General features: G+C 35.8%; 1 protein-coding gene across 3 annotated transcripts in view; it reads left to right on the plus strand.

The window, feature by feature from the left end:
- The window catches only part of Dpp10 (Dipeptidyl peptidase 10), a 53,274-nt gene that overhangs the window by 10,974 nt on the left and 21,182 nt on the right, over positions 1-21,118 (plus strand). For 2 of the 3 annotated variants that reach the window (XM_018004537.2, XM_018004540.2), the window contains exon 2: positions 13,713-14,454. In XM_018004537.2, coding sequence (XP_017860026.1) covers positions 14,425-14,454 — 30 coding nt within the window. In that variant the 5' untranslated portion in view covers positions 13,713-14,424. Of the gene's footprint in view, positions 1-13,712; positions 14,455-21,118 lie in introns of those variants that run through there. The other variant, XM_089465888.1, reaches the window with a different exon arrangement.

The raw sequence follows: 21,118 nt of genomic DNA on the forward strand, positions 1-21,118 counted from the left end.
CACATGCATAAATATATATATATATACATATGTATACTGCACTTGTGTTGTGTAGAGTGCACTTTCCACTTTCATTTGACGCTCGCTTGTTGACTGCAGCTTCCCCATCTGCCCACTCGTCCTCCCGCGCTTAAGTCAGCATCTCCCCTTACTTTATTTGTGTTTAGCGCACCCAGGTCTCACATTACACACACACACACACACATTCGAAAACAATAAGTTTCAGCGAAGTTGCACTGGCGACAATATACACTGTCAAGAGCAACTGTTGCCACATATTAATGAGTACTAAATAATCAATTGAGACTTCGTTAAGTAATAATAAATAAATAATAAATACGAAATTATCTTTGATTAAATTAAATATATATATCATAAAAGATTTAACATAAATATGTTGGTATATTCATAGTTTGATATATATTTAAATTCTATAAAAAATCATAGATCAATATAAATTTTAAAAATTGTTTTTATTAATTATTCTTTTATTTGCAATTTGTCTTAAGTTAAGAACAAGCCAATTGACTAAATTATTTAATATGGTGGTTTTATTTATTTATTTATTTTTATGTTTAAATGTCGTGATCAAATATAATATAATATTTACACAAATTAAACCTAAGATTCAGACTTTGCACATTTGCATTTGGATATAAATTCGACAATTAACGAAAATTGTAGATCAATAAAAATTAAAAGTTATATTGTCAAAAACTAAAAATATGTTGATTGATTTTTATATATTTTTTCGTGCATATATATACATATATAATTTTATATAATATTTACTTTACAATTAATTACCTAAAAAAATTAAGAAAATCTAGGACATTTTGTTGTAGTTTCTGTTTTATTTTTAATATTGATTTATTTTTATTTTTTGTTTTAAATTTAATATTGATTTATAATTTTTGGTTAACTAAATTAAATTAATAATATAATTTGATATAAGGTTTTTCTTAGTAGGCGGGGTAGATCGAGTTAGCTATGGTTAATAATATAGATTACATTTCGTTAATCAAAAACAGATTGATGATATACAAATTTCCGCAATAATCACCTCATATTTTGAAGCTAATCACAAATATGTTAGGTATACTCAACTTACTGCAGCAACACGCAGTATTAAAGTTTGAGTATACCCCATTCGTAACCCTCTTTCAGAACGGGTTCAGCAGACAGCAAGAGTAAGCAACAATAAGACAGCACTTACCATTGTCATTTGGGGGCAGGAGCATATGGTTAGTCCTTTTTGTCGCTGACTCATGTCCATGCACTAGAAATTCCATTTCAGCAGCAATTCCGACATGTTATACTCTGCGCTTAGGGCGTTATGGCTATGTCATGCAGTTGACAGCTTCAGTTGCAGTGCGAACAGCTCTATCTCAGCAAAAATGAGAGAGCACGAGAGAGAGAGCGAGAACCAGAGGGAGGATGGAGGCTGCAGAGACAGAGAAAGGGACTTGACAGTGGTTTACAGTAGTCTAAAATTACAAAAGTCATAAAGAGAAGTGCGCTGTTTGAGCTTAAGCAAAGTCAACGCGGGAGAGAGGCGTAAAAGAGAATATCAATAAAGGGAGTATAAATTTACAGACGAGCCAGGGCAAACATTGTGAAAGCAGATATGGCTTTGTGCTATATTATCTTGAAATATTACGTTGCTACACAAGAAGGCGATATTTAAAATAAATTAGCCTTATATATTTGACTTATAAATAAGTCAAATATTGAAGTTAAAACAAGTTAGTACGCCAAAGGATATTCAGATAATTTAATATATAATAATTTTATATTCATAATAATAATATATACTAAATATAGTATAGTAAGTAATAACATATTAATATTTTTCTATACGTTATATAATAAATATAATGTATGCAAATTTTAAAATAACTAAGAGTGAACGTAATATAATCTTTATGTAATGCTAAACATGACTTTTTTTAAAATCCATATATATTTTGGTGCTCACAGATTCAAAGATTGAAATCGGAAATAGGTAATCGATATTTAACGATTTTTAATTTACATTTTCTAGCTATATCATTGATTAAATATATATACATATATATATATATATATATATGTATATATGCTATCCAAACATCATATTTTAGTTTTGCTCCACTATTTTATCAAAAGTTTTTTAGATTTATAAATTGCCAAGCAAACGATACTTGGGAATATAATATATTAGCAAAAAAAACTTCAAATCGAGCGAAGAACAACCTCGAAAGTTAGTCAATGTAGTAATTTCGCATTCAAAAGAGAAAAGAGCACAACTTTTGGCATTGGGTTAGGGTTTGCGCTGGTGGGACAGCTCCAATCTAGATACAGCGCTTTTCAAATCATCCCATTCGGACTGAAGCTCCCTCGTCCTTATTGTAGCTCTGGCTCTGGTGGCTCTGTTGGGCCTGGAGCATTTTGCTCTTGTAAGCCGTCTGTCCCAGCTGCAGCCCCTTCACATGAGGCTCTGTGTCCGGCGGCTTAGCGTCCGAAACTTATGCATCAAGTCGCATTTTTTGTTTCATTTGTGTTTGACACTTGGTTTTTGTTTTGTGCGTCCAGTTTTTGTCATGTTTGCTGATTGTAAAAGTTGCTGAAGCGCTTTTTAACAGTTCTCGTGACACTTTTGTTGTGGCAACAGTTGCCCGGCTGACGTGAACATGCCGTCCTCGCATTCTAGCGCTCTGCTGTCCGCGCAATGGCCATTCGTGTGCTTGGCCTGAAAAGACGATTATAAAGAATCTGCCTCCATGCACAATGCAATTTGATGGCAATTTAACTGTCACGACACATGAAATTTAATCGATGTTGGATTATTCAACAGCACGTAGTCCGCTGGGGCTCGAGTGATCAATAAATTGCAATTGCAATTGCAATTGCGATTGTAATTGCAATCGAGTAAGCACTCGATGGATTGCCCACTTATGATATCTCCATCCTGTGGCTGCATTATAAGCCACCAACCGTGATATACTTATAGTTCACCACTGCACACCCATCGCATGTGGCTCGCCAATAAGTGAGCATACCATATACATGTACATACACATGTACTTTAATGCATGTGGCTATGTGTGCTGCATGCAATAAAAATGCCTGACATAATACCCTTTCATTAAAATGCCATAAGCTGAGCTGCTTAGCTCGAAATGATGAAGGTCGTTAGGAAGCGATAAAAACGACATTTTTGATAGGGGTAATTTGCTGACTGGATAGATAGAATTTTATTAGCCTTTTTAATGACCCGAGTAAAAATTTTAAATTCTATTCATTAGAAATAAATTTTTTTTTTGAAATGTATAATCTAATTAATTTAATCTAATATTTTTCTGTCTCAGTACAATCTTTGAAAATCTCTAAAAATGAAAAATATAAATGTCCACGAGTTACTTTTAACATCAAATCATAATCCTGTTGTAAAAGTGTTTTCTGAAACATAAAAAGGGCAGAAATACAATTTCTGGATAATATTATTTCGCATCCTCAGTATTTTACAATTATTTTAACGATTGATTTAAGTATTTTTTTCTTTGTATACACCTAGAAGCTACATATTATACCAAATAAAGTGATGGTCTTTGATTAAACTTTTAATAATTACTTTAGTTTTCACAAGAATGGATAATTTGTGTTCTTTTAAATTTTGCTGCATATATGGTTACATTGATTTACTCAAATTTGCAAATAAAAAAGAAACTAAAATAAAAATAAATATAATTTTAATGATTCTCCAAGAACTATGACTTTAGACGTTAGAATTAATAATAAAACTAAAAACAACAAATATAAATAAATAAATAACGAAGCACTGGCTACTGGGGCCTTCGCTTTGCTCTTCACACTTATTTTATACTTCTATATTTTTAATCTTTTTATAATACAATCACTTTATGCTGCTTCCTAAAGCATCTGGTATTAATTAAAATTAAAGTAAAAATCAGTCATCGAAATATTTCAATGACTTCAAGAAGTAAAATAAATTTAATTCTGATTGTCAGCAGAAAACCTAACTAAAAGCCAAGATATCATCAAGTCAGTCAAACGCTTTTGTTTCACTCGCCCGAACTTCTGTGGGCGTAAATGCAATTGAATTGCGGATCGTAATGAGTTTTTGTGGTTTGTTTATTAAGTCGCTTTTGTAGTTTGTCTAAATGGGCATTGGTTTTATGCTCTCTGGGGCTCAGTTGGAGCTTAAATGAAAGGCATTACGTTCCCACAAGCACGGCGACTAGTCCAGTAATCCCCAACGTAATCTGTTATATTTGCACTTACATACTCAATGCCAATGCCAAGCATCGATGCGGCTAATAAATAAAGCGCACACGCAGCTGTCTGCTTTAATGTTTTGCCAAGATTTACATGCTGACACATTAATAGGGCGATTTATAAATACCTCAATTCGTATTGTGCTCATTGTAATTCACGATAGTTCAAGCATTCAACATGTGCCTCCTTTATTTTATTTACCTTTAAGTATTTCTGTGTGTGTGCATGTGTGTGTGATTTTATACCCACTTAACTCATTGCAAATGGGAAATCAGAATATAATTGCTTTATGAAAATGTATGTTACAGGCAGAGGGAAGTACATCTAAGTATTCTTCATCAGGGTGACGAGCTGAGTTGATATAGCCACGTCCGTCTGTCTAACGTCAAAATCTCAGAAGATATAAGAGCCAGACTAGAAATTATACATGTATACTCCATACGTAGTACGAGATTATCAGATTTGTTTCGATAGCTCAATCCATATCTTTTTTATCGACAATAAGCGATCAGTTTATTTCATTTCTTAAGTGTAATTCAGGGTTGTCGAATATTTTAAAACATCAATATTTTTCAACAACTTTTTTCCCAAAAAACAATAAGAATTATAAATATTTTTGTTTTATAAAAATAACGATATATTGATAATTCGACATTATTTAACATTTTCAATAATCCAACGTAACTAGAAACTTCAGATTTACTGTGTATAGACAAAAAAAAAAAAAAAACTTATTTCAAGTACTAAAGATTTATGCGTTGGCATATACCGAACTTGTATTATCATACTGATAGTGTAATGAAAATATAGACCCACTAAAAGAGAAATTATTCAACAACAGCTCGCACGAGCAGTCTCGACTTTAGTGCTCTCACTTGTTTTCAATTACATTTTCGTTAGTTATTTTTAATATGTATTTTGTTTGCTTAATTTAACCATTGTGCGCATTTAATTTTCAATTATGCTATAAATAATTTTCACATGCATTTTATTTAATGAGCTGCCCACTAAATAAATAATTCATTTTAATTTCAATATGCATTGCACATTGCCATGACTGAACAAATCTCTCTGTTCTTCTGTTTAATGGACTCCGGAAACAAACCTATCTTCATCTCTCCAACCGCGTCCCCAGGCGTCCACCCCTATTCGGCATTGGGCATGCACTCACGTCCGTCAATCAGACTTGTTTATGTATACGGACTATATAGAAAATGCCCAAAAATCAATTCAATAATAATTTTACCTAGACACGGGCACGTTCATCCAGTCAAATCCCACCCACTGCCCCCCACAGTCCTCATTTCTTTGCGTTTGTTTGTTGGCTTAATGTAAAATATTGCGCATACGCCGCGTTGTACATTAAAAGCTTTATGCCAGCCAGCAAAAATTTGGTTTTTATTTATAGTTTACTTATATTTTGTTATTTTCTGCTTATTTTTTTTTCTGTTGTTCTTTCTGTTATATGGATAATTTTGCGAGCTGTTTTGTTATGGGCCCGGGTGGGCTGGCAGTTAAATAACGTCTAAAATGGCTGACAATTTGCTGGGTGTGAGGGTAGGAGGGAGAAACACTGCGGACGCTAACGGAGGCGGAACAGGAAAGAAGAGAGAGTAAAAGAGAGAGGATGGAAGAGGAGAAAGAGTAAGGAGAAAGAACGAGAAGAAATAGAAAGAGAAAGAGAAAGAGAACAAGAAGAAAGAGAAAGAGAAAGAAGAGAAATAGAAGTAAAGAGAAAGGAGAAATGAGAAATAGAAATAGAAAGCGAAATAGAAAGAGAAAGAGAAAGAAATATCGAAAAGAAATAAATAGAAAGAAAGGAAAGAATAGAAATATAAAAAAAGAGAAATCTGAAAAGAGAAATAAAAAAAAAAATACAGAAAGATTTAATATAAAGGAAATATAATAAAATATAAAAAGAACAGATATAGATATAAATATACTTGAAATATAAATATAATATAATATAAATATAAACTAATATAAACTATAAAATAAATAAAATATAAATATAAATATAAATATAAATATAATATAAATACTATATATAAATATTATAAATATAAATATAAATAAAATATAAATATAAATCTAAATATAAATATAAATATAAATCTGGTAGTGCATTTGCGTACAAATTTCTAAGTTTAATTCCTTTGTAAATTCTATTCCCAAGTTGCTTGTAAGCCATATATCTTTTGAACTGACAACAATGAGTAAGCCATTAAGGCTTTACATCTTGAATTGACCTTTTAATGGTGTACATCTATGGGTCATCGGCACTTGAAATAGAGCTCAGCTGCCCTGTCATTGGCATTACAAACGCTCTATTTATCGACTGATGTGCACTTTTGTTTATTGATAATCAGAGAGCATCAGCATTACATTTTCTTTGTTTTTTTTGTTGGCTTTTCATTTCAACGCGGCCTGTTTGTTGTTGTAAATTATTTGTAGAATTTTCGTTGTCGATTTTTACATTATTCAGCGTCTGTTGTTTATTTTGATTTGCCTGCAATTTATTTGATGTCTTGGTCTTGACTTTTACAAGGTGAACATTTTTTTTCTGGTTCTGGAATTATTTTGTGTTTGCGCCATTAATTTACAAAAATATTAAGCAAACAGTACAAAAAATAAATAGAAAATAAAAAATCAGTGACAAATTGACAGGAACTTGTCTTCTTGGTTGCTTGGCTTTCTTGGTTTTCTTGGCTGTCTCTATTGGTTCATTTGAGATGGCTGACTCTGACTATAATTTAGCTTTTTATGCGTTGCTCCTCAATGGCAACATAGCTGGGCGTTTTGGGCCAGTTAACTAAGCTACAGAGCTACATCGAATTTTTAATGCTCTTGTGCAATTATTGAGTCATGCTCTGAGCATATTCAAATTGAAAACAACAACAATTAAGGCAATTAATATAAATTTGTTTATGTTGTTCTTATTATTATTGCTTGATTTATGTGTAAAAAAAGAAAAAGTTTTTCATTCTTTTTCAAGTGGAATTGAAATTCCATAAATCTATTAAAAACACCAGTGAATATAATTTTATTAAAATTTTGAAATGAAAATAATTTTTACAGATCTAATTAAAATTAAAGTTCAAGTTACTTCGGGAAAAAATTATTAAATTGTGCAATTACCCATCATTAATTTTAGTCAAGAAACGCTAACTTCTGTAGTTAATGAAATGTATCTCAATTAGTCATCATTTTGGACAAAAAAAAAAAAAAAAACTATTGTTTGTAGTGAATAAGACTTATTTAAATACTTTATCAAAAAACGATAACTTGTGCAGTTAATAAAATGTACCTTTATTGCTAATAGTTGAGTTTAGACACCAGAAAAGGCCAACTTGTGTGGGTAATTGCTTATCTCATCATCATATCATTCAATTCTAGCCAAAAAAGGCTAAATTATGGAGTTAATAACTGTATCTCAATTGCTCAGTTAAATTTCAGCTTTAAAAAAGGCTAACTTGGGCAGCACTCTTCTCTCTCAGCTGACAGGTTGTGTTTGTCGTTGGCTGTTTTTGGCAAAACGAGTGCCGGTAGCAATGAGCAGCTAAATTTGGTATTTGCAGGCTAACTTACGATACGGCCATCGCAATGTAAATGGAAACCTCAAAAGCTCACTGAACTCGACAACTCAGAGCGCCGCAGAGCCGCAAACTCTACCGTATTCCAACGACAATTTATGTAGCAAATGATGTTGTTGTTGTTGTTGCTGCCAGTTGGCAGTCGCTTGGAGGCATGCATTTATTATTTTTCTTAATTAAATCTTCAGTTCGCTTTATTCAGGCTGGCCTTGATATGGGTTTATATAGATTTATACAGCCCCTGGATGCATGCAATGCAGTTGCAATTGCAATCGCATGGCAAATTACATGCCGTTAAGGCCATGGTCCTGCCCCTGAGAGCTGCTACAACATTGAAGTCCATTCCAGTTGAGCCGGGCGACGTCAACGCGAATGCCACTAATTAAGCCTAATGGCGCATGAAACATGCATTAAAACTAATGTGCAATCCTTGCAATCCTGCCCACTCTACGCTCTCTCTGCCAAGCCTAGCGAAACATCCGTTCCTTCAATTCAACTGGGAGCCTAACCGAGCCGAGCCGAGCCACTGTTAATGGTCTCTGCCTAATTTTATGGCGCACAATACAAATGTACAAATTTATATTATGGACGTATACATATATATTTTTCCAACAACATTTGCGTTTTATTGCGTGCTATGCCATGGATGTTACCGTTTATACATAAATATATATGCATATCATTGAGCATACATACAAATAGATTTCTATCTAGTTACAATTAAAGCAGTTCTATTTATTACAATTTAAAGCGTGGTAGGCACGCACTGCAAGAAGTAGAATTAGCAATTCTTATGAATTGGAAAGGACGAGGATGAATTTAATATTTTGCGAGTTGCATAAAGCTTTAAGTTAAAATTGAAATTTGAAAACTCTTAGCTTTTATTCGAGAGTCTCAATAATATAATTAATTAAACGAAATTCATGACGATAGTAATGTCTTTAATTTTAGTAAACTACTCGAATTTTAAAGAAAGTCTATTCTATATTCCATTTTTTAATACTTAAGAAAATAATTAATACATATGTAGTCTCCAATTATTTATTATATCATTAATTTAAAGTTATTTTTAATTTTTTTTTATATTTCCATTTACTATTTATTATTTTTACATTTTAGCATTTTTTTGAGATAAACCTGTTTTAATAAATAAGGCTCTCATGAAATGACAAAAGAGTAATTTAAATAATGAATATGAATTTAGCTCACGTTTGAGCGAGCCCGAGTATGTATTTGATTATTTTCTAATTTTGAATTGAACTTAATTGGAATAAAAACATTTACGCAGGCTCCTCAGTTAGCCGCTGCTTCAAGTCTGTTGCTATTAAATTAGCTATCGATTGATTCGTTTCGCCTTAGCCTGGCCACAGGCAAGTGTGCCGCACATTGATCATTATGGCTTGAGCACACTCGTCTGGACAGAGCAGCAAAAGCAAGAGCAACAACTACAACGTGACTTGAGTTCAGCTAGGGCTGATTGCCAGCCCCGCAGGATGCTTGAGCCAAGTCAGAAACTGACAAGGCGCAGCTAGAGCTGGAGCAGGAGCAGGAGCAGGAGCAGGAACAGCAGCTAGGCGCCCACTAATGAAACATTATGGCTGTCGTAACCCGGCCACGCCGCACAAATCCACTAAAAACGTTTACGGCTTACGTGCAACATGGTTGACTGCCTGGCTGCCAGCGCCACTAAACTCGGCAGCGACATAAGTGGCACGTAGCTCTGACTGTGCAGAGGCAGAGGCAGCAACAGCAGCAGCAGCTGCCACAAAAGTGTCCTGGCAAATTGCTGGCTGCAACACGTTCTGTGGCCGAGTAGCTGCAATTGATTTTTGCACTTGACGGTTCAACAAATACACGAATTTTTTCAGACTGCTCCAGACAGACACACACACACACGCACGCACACATTTATATATAACTAAATATATATATTTTTAATGTGTGTGTGTGCGCTAGTTATGAACAATTTACAATTTATATGCTTTGTCGCTTCATTGAAGCAATAAATTTAAATTTCTGCAAAATGCCATGAAACGATATGAAAACATTTGACAATGATATATATGCGTATGCGTAGCGCTCGAGAGCCTTCGTCTGTCAAGCGGAAGCAGCTTACGCACGGTTGCATTACGACCGGAAGTCAGCCAGGGGGTGGCGGGTCGGAGCGAGATGGGGCGAACGAGCGTGGGAGTTGCTGACTGTGCCGGTGGGAGGAGACAGAGGGGCACACAGAACTCGCACGAATGTCAACACGTTGATAACAAAATACAAGCGCACACTTTGCACAAAATGTTTTGTTTAGCGCCCTACACAATGCTGCAATGAAAAGTTATAAAATATATCATACATACGAGCATATACCATATATGCACAAATACATATATATAAAAGTTTCGCCTGCAAATGATGGCGTTTGAATGCTCTTCAATATTTTATAAGCCATTCTTGCAACTTCTGCGGTTCGCAGCTTGAATGTTATGCATTAAATTTGTATAACATTGAATTTTTACAGCAAATTTCACAGATCAAATGAAAGTGGGTGTTTTGTATATTTTAAGTTTAGCTTTGATTCAAGGAAAATTTTCATTAATTACGACACGCGCTCAATTATATTCATTTGGGATTTTCTGTAAAACAAAACGATTGAAATTTGAATTGTTAATTTGGAATTAAGTTAGTCTCATAAAAAATTAGAAAATTTGAACGTAATAAAAGTAAAATATGGCAGAGAATCCAATGAACAATAATCACAAGGATCGTGTTTTGCATTAATTTATATACATATGTACATATCATTAAAATAAAATAAATTGAAAAGTTTTTTTTTTTTTTTTTTTTTTTTTTTAAGCAGTATGTTTTGGCAATATATACTATTTACTAATAATAAATTTAAATTAAAATTACATTAAATAATTCCAGCTAAGAATTTTATTAGCAGAGCTTTAAACTATTGTGAATTGAGAGATTTACCAAAATATTTGTGGCATGTATTGCATCTATTTCAAGAATTGCATTTCATTTAACGAATTATTTATAGAGAACTGTTGTTTGGCTTGGCTCTTGCTCTACATATATGGCCAAAAGGCAGTTAGTCAGCGAATGCTGGCTTTAGCAAATATGGAATGCATTTCATTTATTTCAACTCGTGTTTTGTGCTCTGCTCGCTGCCCGACAGGCTTTCAATGTGCCGTTGTGTTAAAAAATGATAATCATTTTTATGAAAACAATAAAAGCGTCGAGGCGCTTGGCTGACCTGCCACAAAGCCAAATCAAAAGAGAAAAACAAGAAAAAAAAAACTTGTGAAACAATTTGGCTACGCAAAAATTAATGAAATTTATGTTCTTGCTGCTTGTTTTTATATCAAACAGTTTCCATTGTTTTGCGGGGGCGCTACATAAATGAAAAACTGTTATATTTTTTAATTTATAGCCGCGCAGTAAGGTTTATGCAATGGAAGTCAGAAAGTAAATGCCACGCTTGCCCAACAGCGGGCGAATAAAGGCAAAACTTTTGCATTGTCATATTGTTGTGTTCCGAATGGCGCACAGTGAATCCTGTTTAACGTGACTCGAAGCAAACAACAATAGTGGCAGAGACAGAGACAGAGCGTGAGAGAGAGATGACTATGAAAATCCCTAGACATAAAGCATCCTTTGTATAGATTATGGCACATTGGTTAACAAAGCGAACCGAGTGGAGTCGAGCACCGAATACTTTGAAATGTCATCTGCTAAACAAACTATTGTGCTCATTGCACTTAAGCGAACCGTAAAAGGTTAGCTCCATATGCACTTAATTGTATGCACTACATGAGTCGATAAATTTCCTAAGCGAAGCTGTTAACCAGGATTGAGACTACATATTTAGGAATGAGGCAAGCAAACAAGATTTTAAAGCCGTACTTTGTAGTGGCCCAACACTATTATGGTTAATGGATTTAAATCTATCTATACTTAAGCATATCGATTGCTATGAGGCTGTCGATAGTTGGTGTGAGTGTGTAGATGGTGAATGGCTAAGTGGAAGAAGAACAAGAAGTTTAGAAATGGTGCGGAAATAATTTAAGTAAAGAACTAAAATTTGGAGTATAGTCTATAACCAAATGTTACTCTATTATTTATGTACATATATACTATGATAACTATTGTGTCCTTTTTCCAATAATTCCGTAAACCGGACTTTAAACTACTTTAGTGGCCCTGAGCACTCCTTAATCACTAACTTGACTAATTGTAATTGTTATGCATACTTTTCTTGCCCACATTTTCCTCGTTCACTCTCTCTTTCCATGGTTTTTTCACACTCTCTGCACAATTATTTTGCATAAAATGCTGCTTAGGCGGCGGTGCAAAAGAAACTTTTCATAACTTAAATTGCAAATGCAATGCTATTAACGCTACACAACTGCACACATACAAACACACGCACACTCGTACACTCGCACACACATAGCAACTTGATCAACTAATTTGCATATAATAAAAGCGCCAGCTATAATAATCCGCTTTGCCCCGCCCCCTCCACGTGCCGCATTGCATGCAACACTTTAGCATACCGAATGCGTTTACTTTTTAAGGTTAACAGCATGCTGCCCACAACAACAACACCAACAACAACCAAAACGACAACAACAACAAGAAACAGTCCAAAAACACGCAGAACAAGAGCGTGTGACAAAATTGTAATTAGAAAACAACATTGCCAAGTTTTTGGCGCTGTCCTTTGTTTATGTTAATTTAAGACGCTACACAGCAAAAAAAAAAAAAAAAAAAAACAGGAAACAAAAATTTACCTAATTAAAAAACTATTTAGTTAGCATTTCAGTGAGTTAATCAGCCTCTAGTAGATGCAGTATGAGGAAAGCGAACATCAAAGGAGAGAAAGATCTTGCACTAAAAAGCGTTGCCTACTTTATAGGGCTGTTTCTTATGCATTTAATTCTAAGATTTCTTTCAGCTTTTGTTTTTATTTGATAAATTATTTACAGTTTAGAGTATCTTGTTTACTATTAGCAAGTTAATCTAAACATAATTCAATATATATTCTCAGGACTAAGGAATTAAATCGAACCTTTCGGTATTATTTCTATTACAACTTCTGGATTTTGTTTACTTTAAGGAGAAAGAGATAATTGTTATTAAATTAGGAGATAATTATTTTTACATTAGTATATGGTTATTTATGCATTGCATATGGTTAATAGTTAACTACCAAACTGAACTTAAAAAGCAAAAAGAGTATATTTTAAGTCGTACGCTGTCAAGGCGAATTGCCCTAAGGTTATGCAAATGGACAGTGGAAAAGACAGATATCATATTCTTTAAAATATTTGCATATTTTGTATGTTTCATTTATTTCTTATTCTTTCTTACCCATGAGTTAGTTGGGATTTAATAAGAATATATGGAATACTCTATATAATATACTCCATATTTAATAAAAATATATATAGAGTATAGAATAGAATATATCTGAGCCAACATAGTTTTTTACTGTGTAGACGACTTAACCTACATACGCTAGCAAAGGACGCACACACACATTCTCACACAGACATCCATTCACATTCGTATGTGCGGCATGCATTATATAAGCACTAACAAATGCTCTACAACAAGAACACGAACTGTATCAGCTGCTGCAAATGTGTGGCACATACACACACACATATACGCAACACACTCACCTGCACACACGAAAATTGGCACTAACAACACGCTGGAAAATGCAACAACACAACAAAAGAAAAAACAACAACAATAACAACACTTGGAGAATTGTGCTCATGTTTGACTTTGATGCAGTGTTTTAAATGTGTTTTCCATTCTCTTTCAATTTAGCGCTCGACCTAAAAGTATGCTGCATCATTAGTGTCAAGTTTTTGGCCAGACTTTCAGCCAGAGCGAAACAGCGAGAGAGGGTCCCAAACTGGGCTGGCGGCTCATTAGGACAACAGCAAAAGCGCATTACGAGGGCCAAACGACAAGTTCCTAAGTCAACTTAGACAGCCAGACAAAGTATTCATAATTACGGCAGGCAACAGCAGCAGCAGCAACATCAAGGCGAATACAGTTGCTGTGCCTCGCATAAAGTCAAGGCCACGCCCCACGCCCCCGGCCCACGTCATAGTAAAGCATGAACATAGCTTGGGCAGCAAACAGAAGTAATTTGTGCCACTCAAAGCTCTGCAGGATGCCGGCGAGCTGATGCGCTCCAGAAAAGCAGCAACAGCAGCACCAGCAGCAGCAGAAGAAGAAGAAGAAGTCCTTTCAGGGAAGAGAGGAGACAAATTAAGAGCACTTGCAAATTGTTGTCGGGAAATTGATATATTCGATTAGCAATCTACAAAGTTGAGCGAGGACAAAGACGAAGAAGCCCCGGCAAGCAGCAGGAGATACTGGAGGCATTTTCAATTTATCAGTGCAGGGGACACGCCCACGGACACGCCCATACGCCCAGACGCCCATCGACAGTTGCGCTGGCATTGTGTGAAAAAAAGTAAAAGAAAATTTACATCCTGTGCTCCACGCATTAGCCGCTTTAAGCCGAGTCATGCCTGAGCAGGATAATTACGATGATGAGGTAATTTTCATTCTTCAACCAGCTACAATCAACACACCCACATACCCAAAAGCACACACATGCACACGCTGACAAATAAATATGTTTTATGCATAAATATCATTAGGCATAATTAATTTTAAAACAAATATTTAAGCACGTGTGCGTGCGGCCCTCCCCTCAGTACTTTGAGCTTTTATACATTTATTTTGGACATACACTTGAAAAAATGACTGAGTATTTCGAAAGTCCAAATTTGCTGATCTGCATAAATTTGTCAATGGATAACAGATGAAATTCCACATATCAAATGCATAGGCATAGCATTGCATAGCGCACTTTTCTCTCAGTGTACGCAGTATCTGCTTGGCGGGAATTGCGCTTGCAATGACCTTCAAGCTAAAAGCGCGTGTGCAAATATGATTTAGAATTTGTCCTTAAGGTTACTTGGAGCTAAAGTTTTTTGCAGCATAAAATATTTTAACAGAAAATAAAGAGAGAGATAGAGAGAGAGTTACGAAAACAAATTATGTTTATATTAAGATTTCCGAGTTATTCAGAGACAGTTAAATTTAAAGGAATAATATAAATTAAGGAAAAATAAAGTAAAAAAAATTAAAATAAAAATAATAAAATAAAAATAATAAATACTTATAATTGAAAAATAAAATAATCGGAATCAGAGTGTATTAGTGTTTTCCTTTGTGGATAAACGTTCAGCATTGTGTAATTTAATTTCAATAGGTTCCACGGAAAAAATTATTGAATGAAAAGTTTGTTGGCTTTGAGTTCTGGCCGTGCATTAAATTCTCTAAATTGAAAACCTGTTTATAAACTGAACCAGTTCGCAAAATAAGTGAGTGAAAAATCTCTTTGGTCTGCTAGAGCAGCACTTCAATATTCAGATTTTAACTTGACTAAGTGCAACACTTGGCAAAAAAAAAAGAAGAAAGTGGAGGAAAAAGTTGATTCAACAACTGGCAGGGAACAGCAACTTGAGCATCATCTAGCCTTTTAATGCAGATGCTGATGGCTAGGTCAACTTCAGCAGGCACTCTCACGCACCGCTGCACACTTGGCGGCGTTCCGGAGGTGGGCGAGGGGCTAGGGGAGAGGGGCGCACCACTGTGCAGCCGGCAGCCACGATAATTGAAATAAATTCCGCATGTAATTCAAATGCAAAGCGCTGACAGGACGCTGACAACAAATGCAAAATTGAATTATCAAAGCGTTGCGTGTGTGCCATTTGAATACAAAGACAAAGAAGCAGGCAGGAGGGGCAGAAGGGGAACGACAGTGGAGCTGAGTACTGAACAAATGCTAAAAGATAAACAGCCCGTCGAAACGACAATCAAACATATTCAGGCATTTTCGCAGCAATTAGATGCGTGTAGTTCAAGCTGCGAATTAGTTCAATCATCGAAGCGAATTCAATTTACTGAAAAACGTTCATTTGCGAGTCATGAACATTTTTACTCATTCACTAGCTCAGTCATGAACAATTCGTTTGAATAAAAGCATATGGTTCGTGAACAGCAGCCGAGCTAATCGAAATGAACCATTCATGAACGATTTAACAAGGCAAATTTGTTCATAACCAATTGAACAATATAGTGCAGACTATTCCGTATGATTGACTGAACTCTATATATATACATATATATATTCATGTATATGCACTGATAAATGAACAAGCTCATAGCTCTATTTCCCGCTAAGTGCATAGCGAAAAGTGTTGCCCACCCCAGGCGCAGTTGAATTCAATTGGAACAGTGTTGTCACAATCGATTGTCTTCATTAATTATTCCGGGCTAATGACTCCGAACAATTGCCACCCAGGCGAATTACAGTTAAATTGAAAGGCCTGCAGGCGACTGATTAAGAGTTTTGTACATAATTAGCAGATATTGCACGGCTGAACAGTTTATAATTAGTTTTGGATTAAGAGAACAGCTTAAAGAGCATATTTTCTATTTACATATACTGACGATGTAAAAACCTTACATAATCTGATATATGAAGGCTGATATTAGTAAATAAATAAATTTCTTAGCTGCTTTCCTTTCTAATATTCTTCAAGTGTTTAGGCACAACAATCAATCAGACTAAATAATCGTAAGGGCTGTAATATACTGTTATTTACATATCATAAATTACTTTTATGTGTGACAGCTTCGCAGTCAAACGCCACGTTTCATTCGAACTATCAGTGTTGGCATATTAAATATGTGTTTTATGCATTCTTCAAAGACAAATTCGTGTTACTTAACGACATTTGACAGGCGCGACACCTGCTGGAAGAGAGCGAGAGAGAAAAAGCAATCATGGCCATGTAATGGAAGCTTGAGTATGTGTTGACATGGACGCAAACACAGCGAGCTGCAGATACACACACACACACCCACGCAGACATACACCTATACAGGGACAGATTGAAGATGCGCGTGGCAGTTATAGCGAACGCTATGCCTTTACGGCCTTGAGCTAAACTGTTGTTGACAACGGCAGCCATTGGAGGCGGTGCGGTACGGTACGGTGCGGTGCGGTAAAGCGCGAAACGGGACACAGACAATGGTACTAGCGCACCGGAAAGCCAGACACAGACGACAACGTCGACAGAGTTGCCTAATGCGAGCACCGTCCCGCCTCGGCTCGCACCATCCTCTCCAATTGCAGCAGTAGCATGCTAGGATGCTAGGATGTGTCTGCGTATCCTTTGCAGTCGTGCCCTGTGGGTCTGTTTATGGATTTCATGTTTGTCAGGAAGGCAGCAAGCCATAAAGATTGGCTTGTAATGTCGCCCAGTTGCAAAATGCAATATTGTTGGAAGCTTTCAGCATTTACAAGAGCTGCCAACTCTTTGAACGTAGCTTACACGCCAAAAAAAAAAAAAAGAAAAACAAATCTAAGGTAAGGCAAAAGGAACAACCTATTGAAGGACAGCTGATTCGATATTTTCAACAATAAATTGAAGCGATAGCAGTAGTTGAATTGATTTCGTAATACAAAATGAAATTCAAGTGGAATATAAATGTACATTATCAAAATACAACTCGAGTAACTTAATACCTAAAATATGTCAGACCCACAAAGGTGGAATTGTTTCCAAGAAAGCTTTTAATTAGCATCAAGGGAATTATTTATATTAGGCTACATACATAAGCCGATTAAAAGACGTTTACTTAAGCAGAAAAAGTTGTCGAACGCCTCTATTTGAGCAATGCAACTGTCGGCACATACATAAGGCTAAATGCGCTTAGCACCTGAGTAAACTTCACTTTGATCCCCTTGAACGTCACTGAATGTCCTTTGGGCGAATTAGCCACTCTGCCCTCCCGTCCTCAATCGGTGTCCATATTTAATGCGCTTAAGTGTATGCAGCGTAAATTTTTCGCTCACAGCTTAATAACTCTGGAAACTAATGCAAATAACTGAAGGCAACTTTGAACTTTTACACAACAGCAACAACAACAGCAAAAAGAAATAAAGGAAGAAATTTGCAAAAGTTGGCAATGCTCTCAGCTCAACCGCAAAGGCAGCTAATGCGCTTAGAGAGCAGGGCTGCCTGCGGAGAGGGTGAAGTGGCAAGTGGATATATACATATATCCCATGAAGAAGGACCAGTTGTCCGTTTCAGCGGGCACTCGCCCCAGTATCTGTTACTGCCAGAGGGGCCAGCGAGTCCATTATGGGCATTATGTAGAAATACGCTCTTGGTTCTCTTGCTGAAGTGCCAGCGTATTGCAGCTAATTTGTGCATAGCTCCAGACCTTCAACTTTAACTCGATGGCAAAGTGAATGTTGGTGCTTTAACTTCAGCTTTAGCTCAACTAACGAGGCGAATAGCAAACAACGCCGTTTTCTCTAGGGAGGCTTCACTCCAAAATGAGCTAATAATGTTGTTGATTTCATTGTGGACCCTCAGTCCCAACACAATCTAAGCAGAGCTCCCTGGCAACTGTGCTTACAAATTCAGGTGCTAAGCTCCTTTGTTCAGGTATGCATTAATCATCAGTCCGTCCATCAGTTAATCAATCGGCTTAAGCAACCACCCAAAGGTGTATTAGAGAATTGAAATAGTCTTCTATTTTGTGCTTACCAATGACAGTCAATCAGAGAATTAATCGTTAATTTTTATCAGTTTTGCTCGCAAACTAAATAGAAATATGGTCAATGTTGTGATGCCCGTAGTTAGTCAGTCAGTCAATATATCAGTCTTGCGTCTATTTTGTATCATTAAGCATTAAGGCAATTGATTAAGGCATATGTATATGTATATTACTTTTTGGGGCATACAAATTCCACTATTTTTGTACCTTTTTATATTCATAAAGTATATATATTCTTGATCAGGGCGACGAGCTGAGTCGATTTAGCTCTGTCCGTCTGTCCGTATGTTTGAACGCGTCGATCTCAGAATATATAAGAGCTAGAGACTTGAAATTTTTTTCCTAGGCCCGTGTATAGCACGTGCATATCGAGTTTTGCTTTAAATATGGATAACTTGCCCCGTTATTTTGTTATCGATTAGAAACATTATCGAAACTCAGAAATAAATTTATATTTCCTACATTTCTAAAGCTAGAGTCTCCAAAATTTTTAAGTATACTTATATGCATTTTATACAATTTCGGGTTTTGTCAAAATTTACCCCTACCCCTAACTCACCCCCTCACCCGTATTTTAAATACTAGGGACTTGGGCTTTGGCTATCTATGTTATATTCATAATCTGAAAGTTTCATGTCGATAGTCCATCCACAAAAAAAGTTATTAAACATTTAACTTCCCATAGTAAGCGAACACTGCAGTGCACTGCAGCTAATGCGTGTGTCTGTGTGTGTGCGTGTATGTGTGCATATGCGAATAATTATTTAAATATCAGTTGCTCGAAGGGTTCAGGGGATCTCGTAGTCAAGCAGTCTCGACTAGACCTTTCTTACTTGTTATTCCATCAGTCATTCATTCAAGGCATGTCAATCAATCAATCACAGGGAAGCCGTAATCCATTCGACTTGTATTCAAAATTAGAATTTCAGTAAAGTTTCTCGTCGTTTCTGTGAGTAAAGCCCCATTCTTAAATTGTTATCAGAGTTGGCTTGACTTAACTTGGGTTGATTTAATAGCTCTGAACATTGACTTAATCATTGTTTTCGCAGCAGTTGCTGCTTGCCGCAGGACCTTTAGCTTCGCCTAATTGCGGGCCATTAAAAATTTATTGAAATAAATAGCACGCATACGCCCCATGGTCGGCTCCGGATAGCCTGATCAAATTTGAGCTGTGGGCAAAATGGATGACGGCAAATTACTTTTAATTCTTTTAACGTTAACGGCAACTCATCAAGCTGAGCATTTAAATTTCATTTATGCTCGTTATATTTGCATATTCGCCGAGAAATTCGACTGCAATCATGTTGAGTGCTTTCTTCAGCACAAGCTAAGACAAAGTCCTTAAGGTGCCGACAGGCGTGCTGTACCCACAAAACACAAACAACAGGAATCCAATTCAATTAAACGAAGTATCAAGAGCCAACCCTCTAGTTATTAAATATATTTGCGCATATCTAGTGAAATTTACAGATGTTAACGAAGAGCTGCTTCCTCTTGCTCTGCCATCAATAGCTTAAAAAATATATGAAGAGAAAACTGAAAATATCAAATGTAATCAATAGTGAGCAAAATATTGCAGCCAGAGCTGGGTTCGCTAGTTTTTTGTGTATTGTGTGCGAGGTCTTTTAGTCTCTAGTTTTCGGTTTTCATTTCAGTTCGTTGTTGCTTCAGGCACTCGTAAAATCGAGTGTGTGTGGCTTATAAATATACATGAGCATATCTGGGTGAAATACCTGTGCCGCACGTGTGCAACACCTGCTCAACAACTGTGGTCTCTGTTAATTGTAGCCCGCGGCCCTTTACGTGCAACTGCTCTAATTGCAATGGTTGCCAACAAATATTTATGCGATTTCAATGATGAATCGGACAACATTAAAAATATCACAGAGCAAGTCGCTGCCAGGCGTAACCAGCCAAATGGTGGTCATTCATGCTCTTGGAACAAGTGAATTGATTGCGAAATTAATGTTTTCCACACCAATTGATGCTCCTCATCTCACCGCATCTCATCTCGGTACTTCAGAAGACGAGAGTGTGCAGCGATATTTGTGGGAAATTCAATTTGTGTTTTCGAACTTTACAACTTTATTATTACACTCATACGGATTCGCTCAACTACAACAACAGAGTCTGCACAGATTCATATTATTTTCACTTAGTATATATTGGACTGTTTTATACCCTGAACCCATTTGTTTTTTTTTAGTTTGCAGCTGCAAATCACAATATATTAAATTGCACAGTACAAAGTCTCTCCATATCAGCTTGTGTCAATAGATATCAATATCGAAACAAAACAGCAAATGGGAGATAGACAGATAAAAAGCTACGACCACTGACCACGTTAGCAATTCATTTGCTAGATTTGCTGGAATATTTTCCTGAGATCTTATGCCTATTCTCAATTATATATTCACTGACGGACGAACTAGCCAGCTAGCTAGCAAGCTAAACATTAAATAGATAAATAAATATTTCGAAATTTCTGTGATAAAGTTTTTTAAATTAAAATACATGTTTGTATTTAATGAATATGTAATTCTTATACACAGCGCACTGTATTAGATTTTGTTGGC

This window comes from Drosophila arizonae, chromosome 3 (assembly GCF_054131065.1).
Source record: "Drosophila arizonae isolate 15081-1271.41 chromosome 3, UAZ_ARI_1.0, whole genome shotgun sequence".
Lineage (NCBI taxonomy): Eukaryota > Metazoa > Arthropoda > Insecta > Diptera > Drosophilidae > Drosophila > Drosophila arizonae.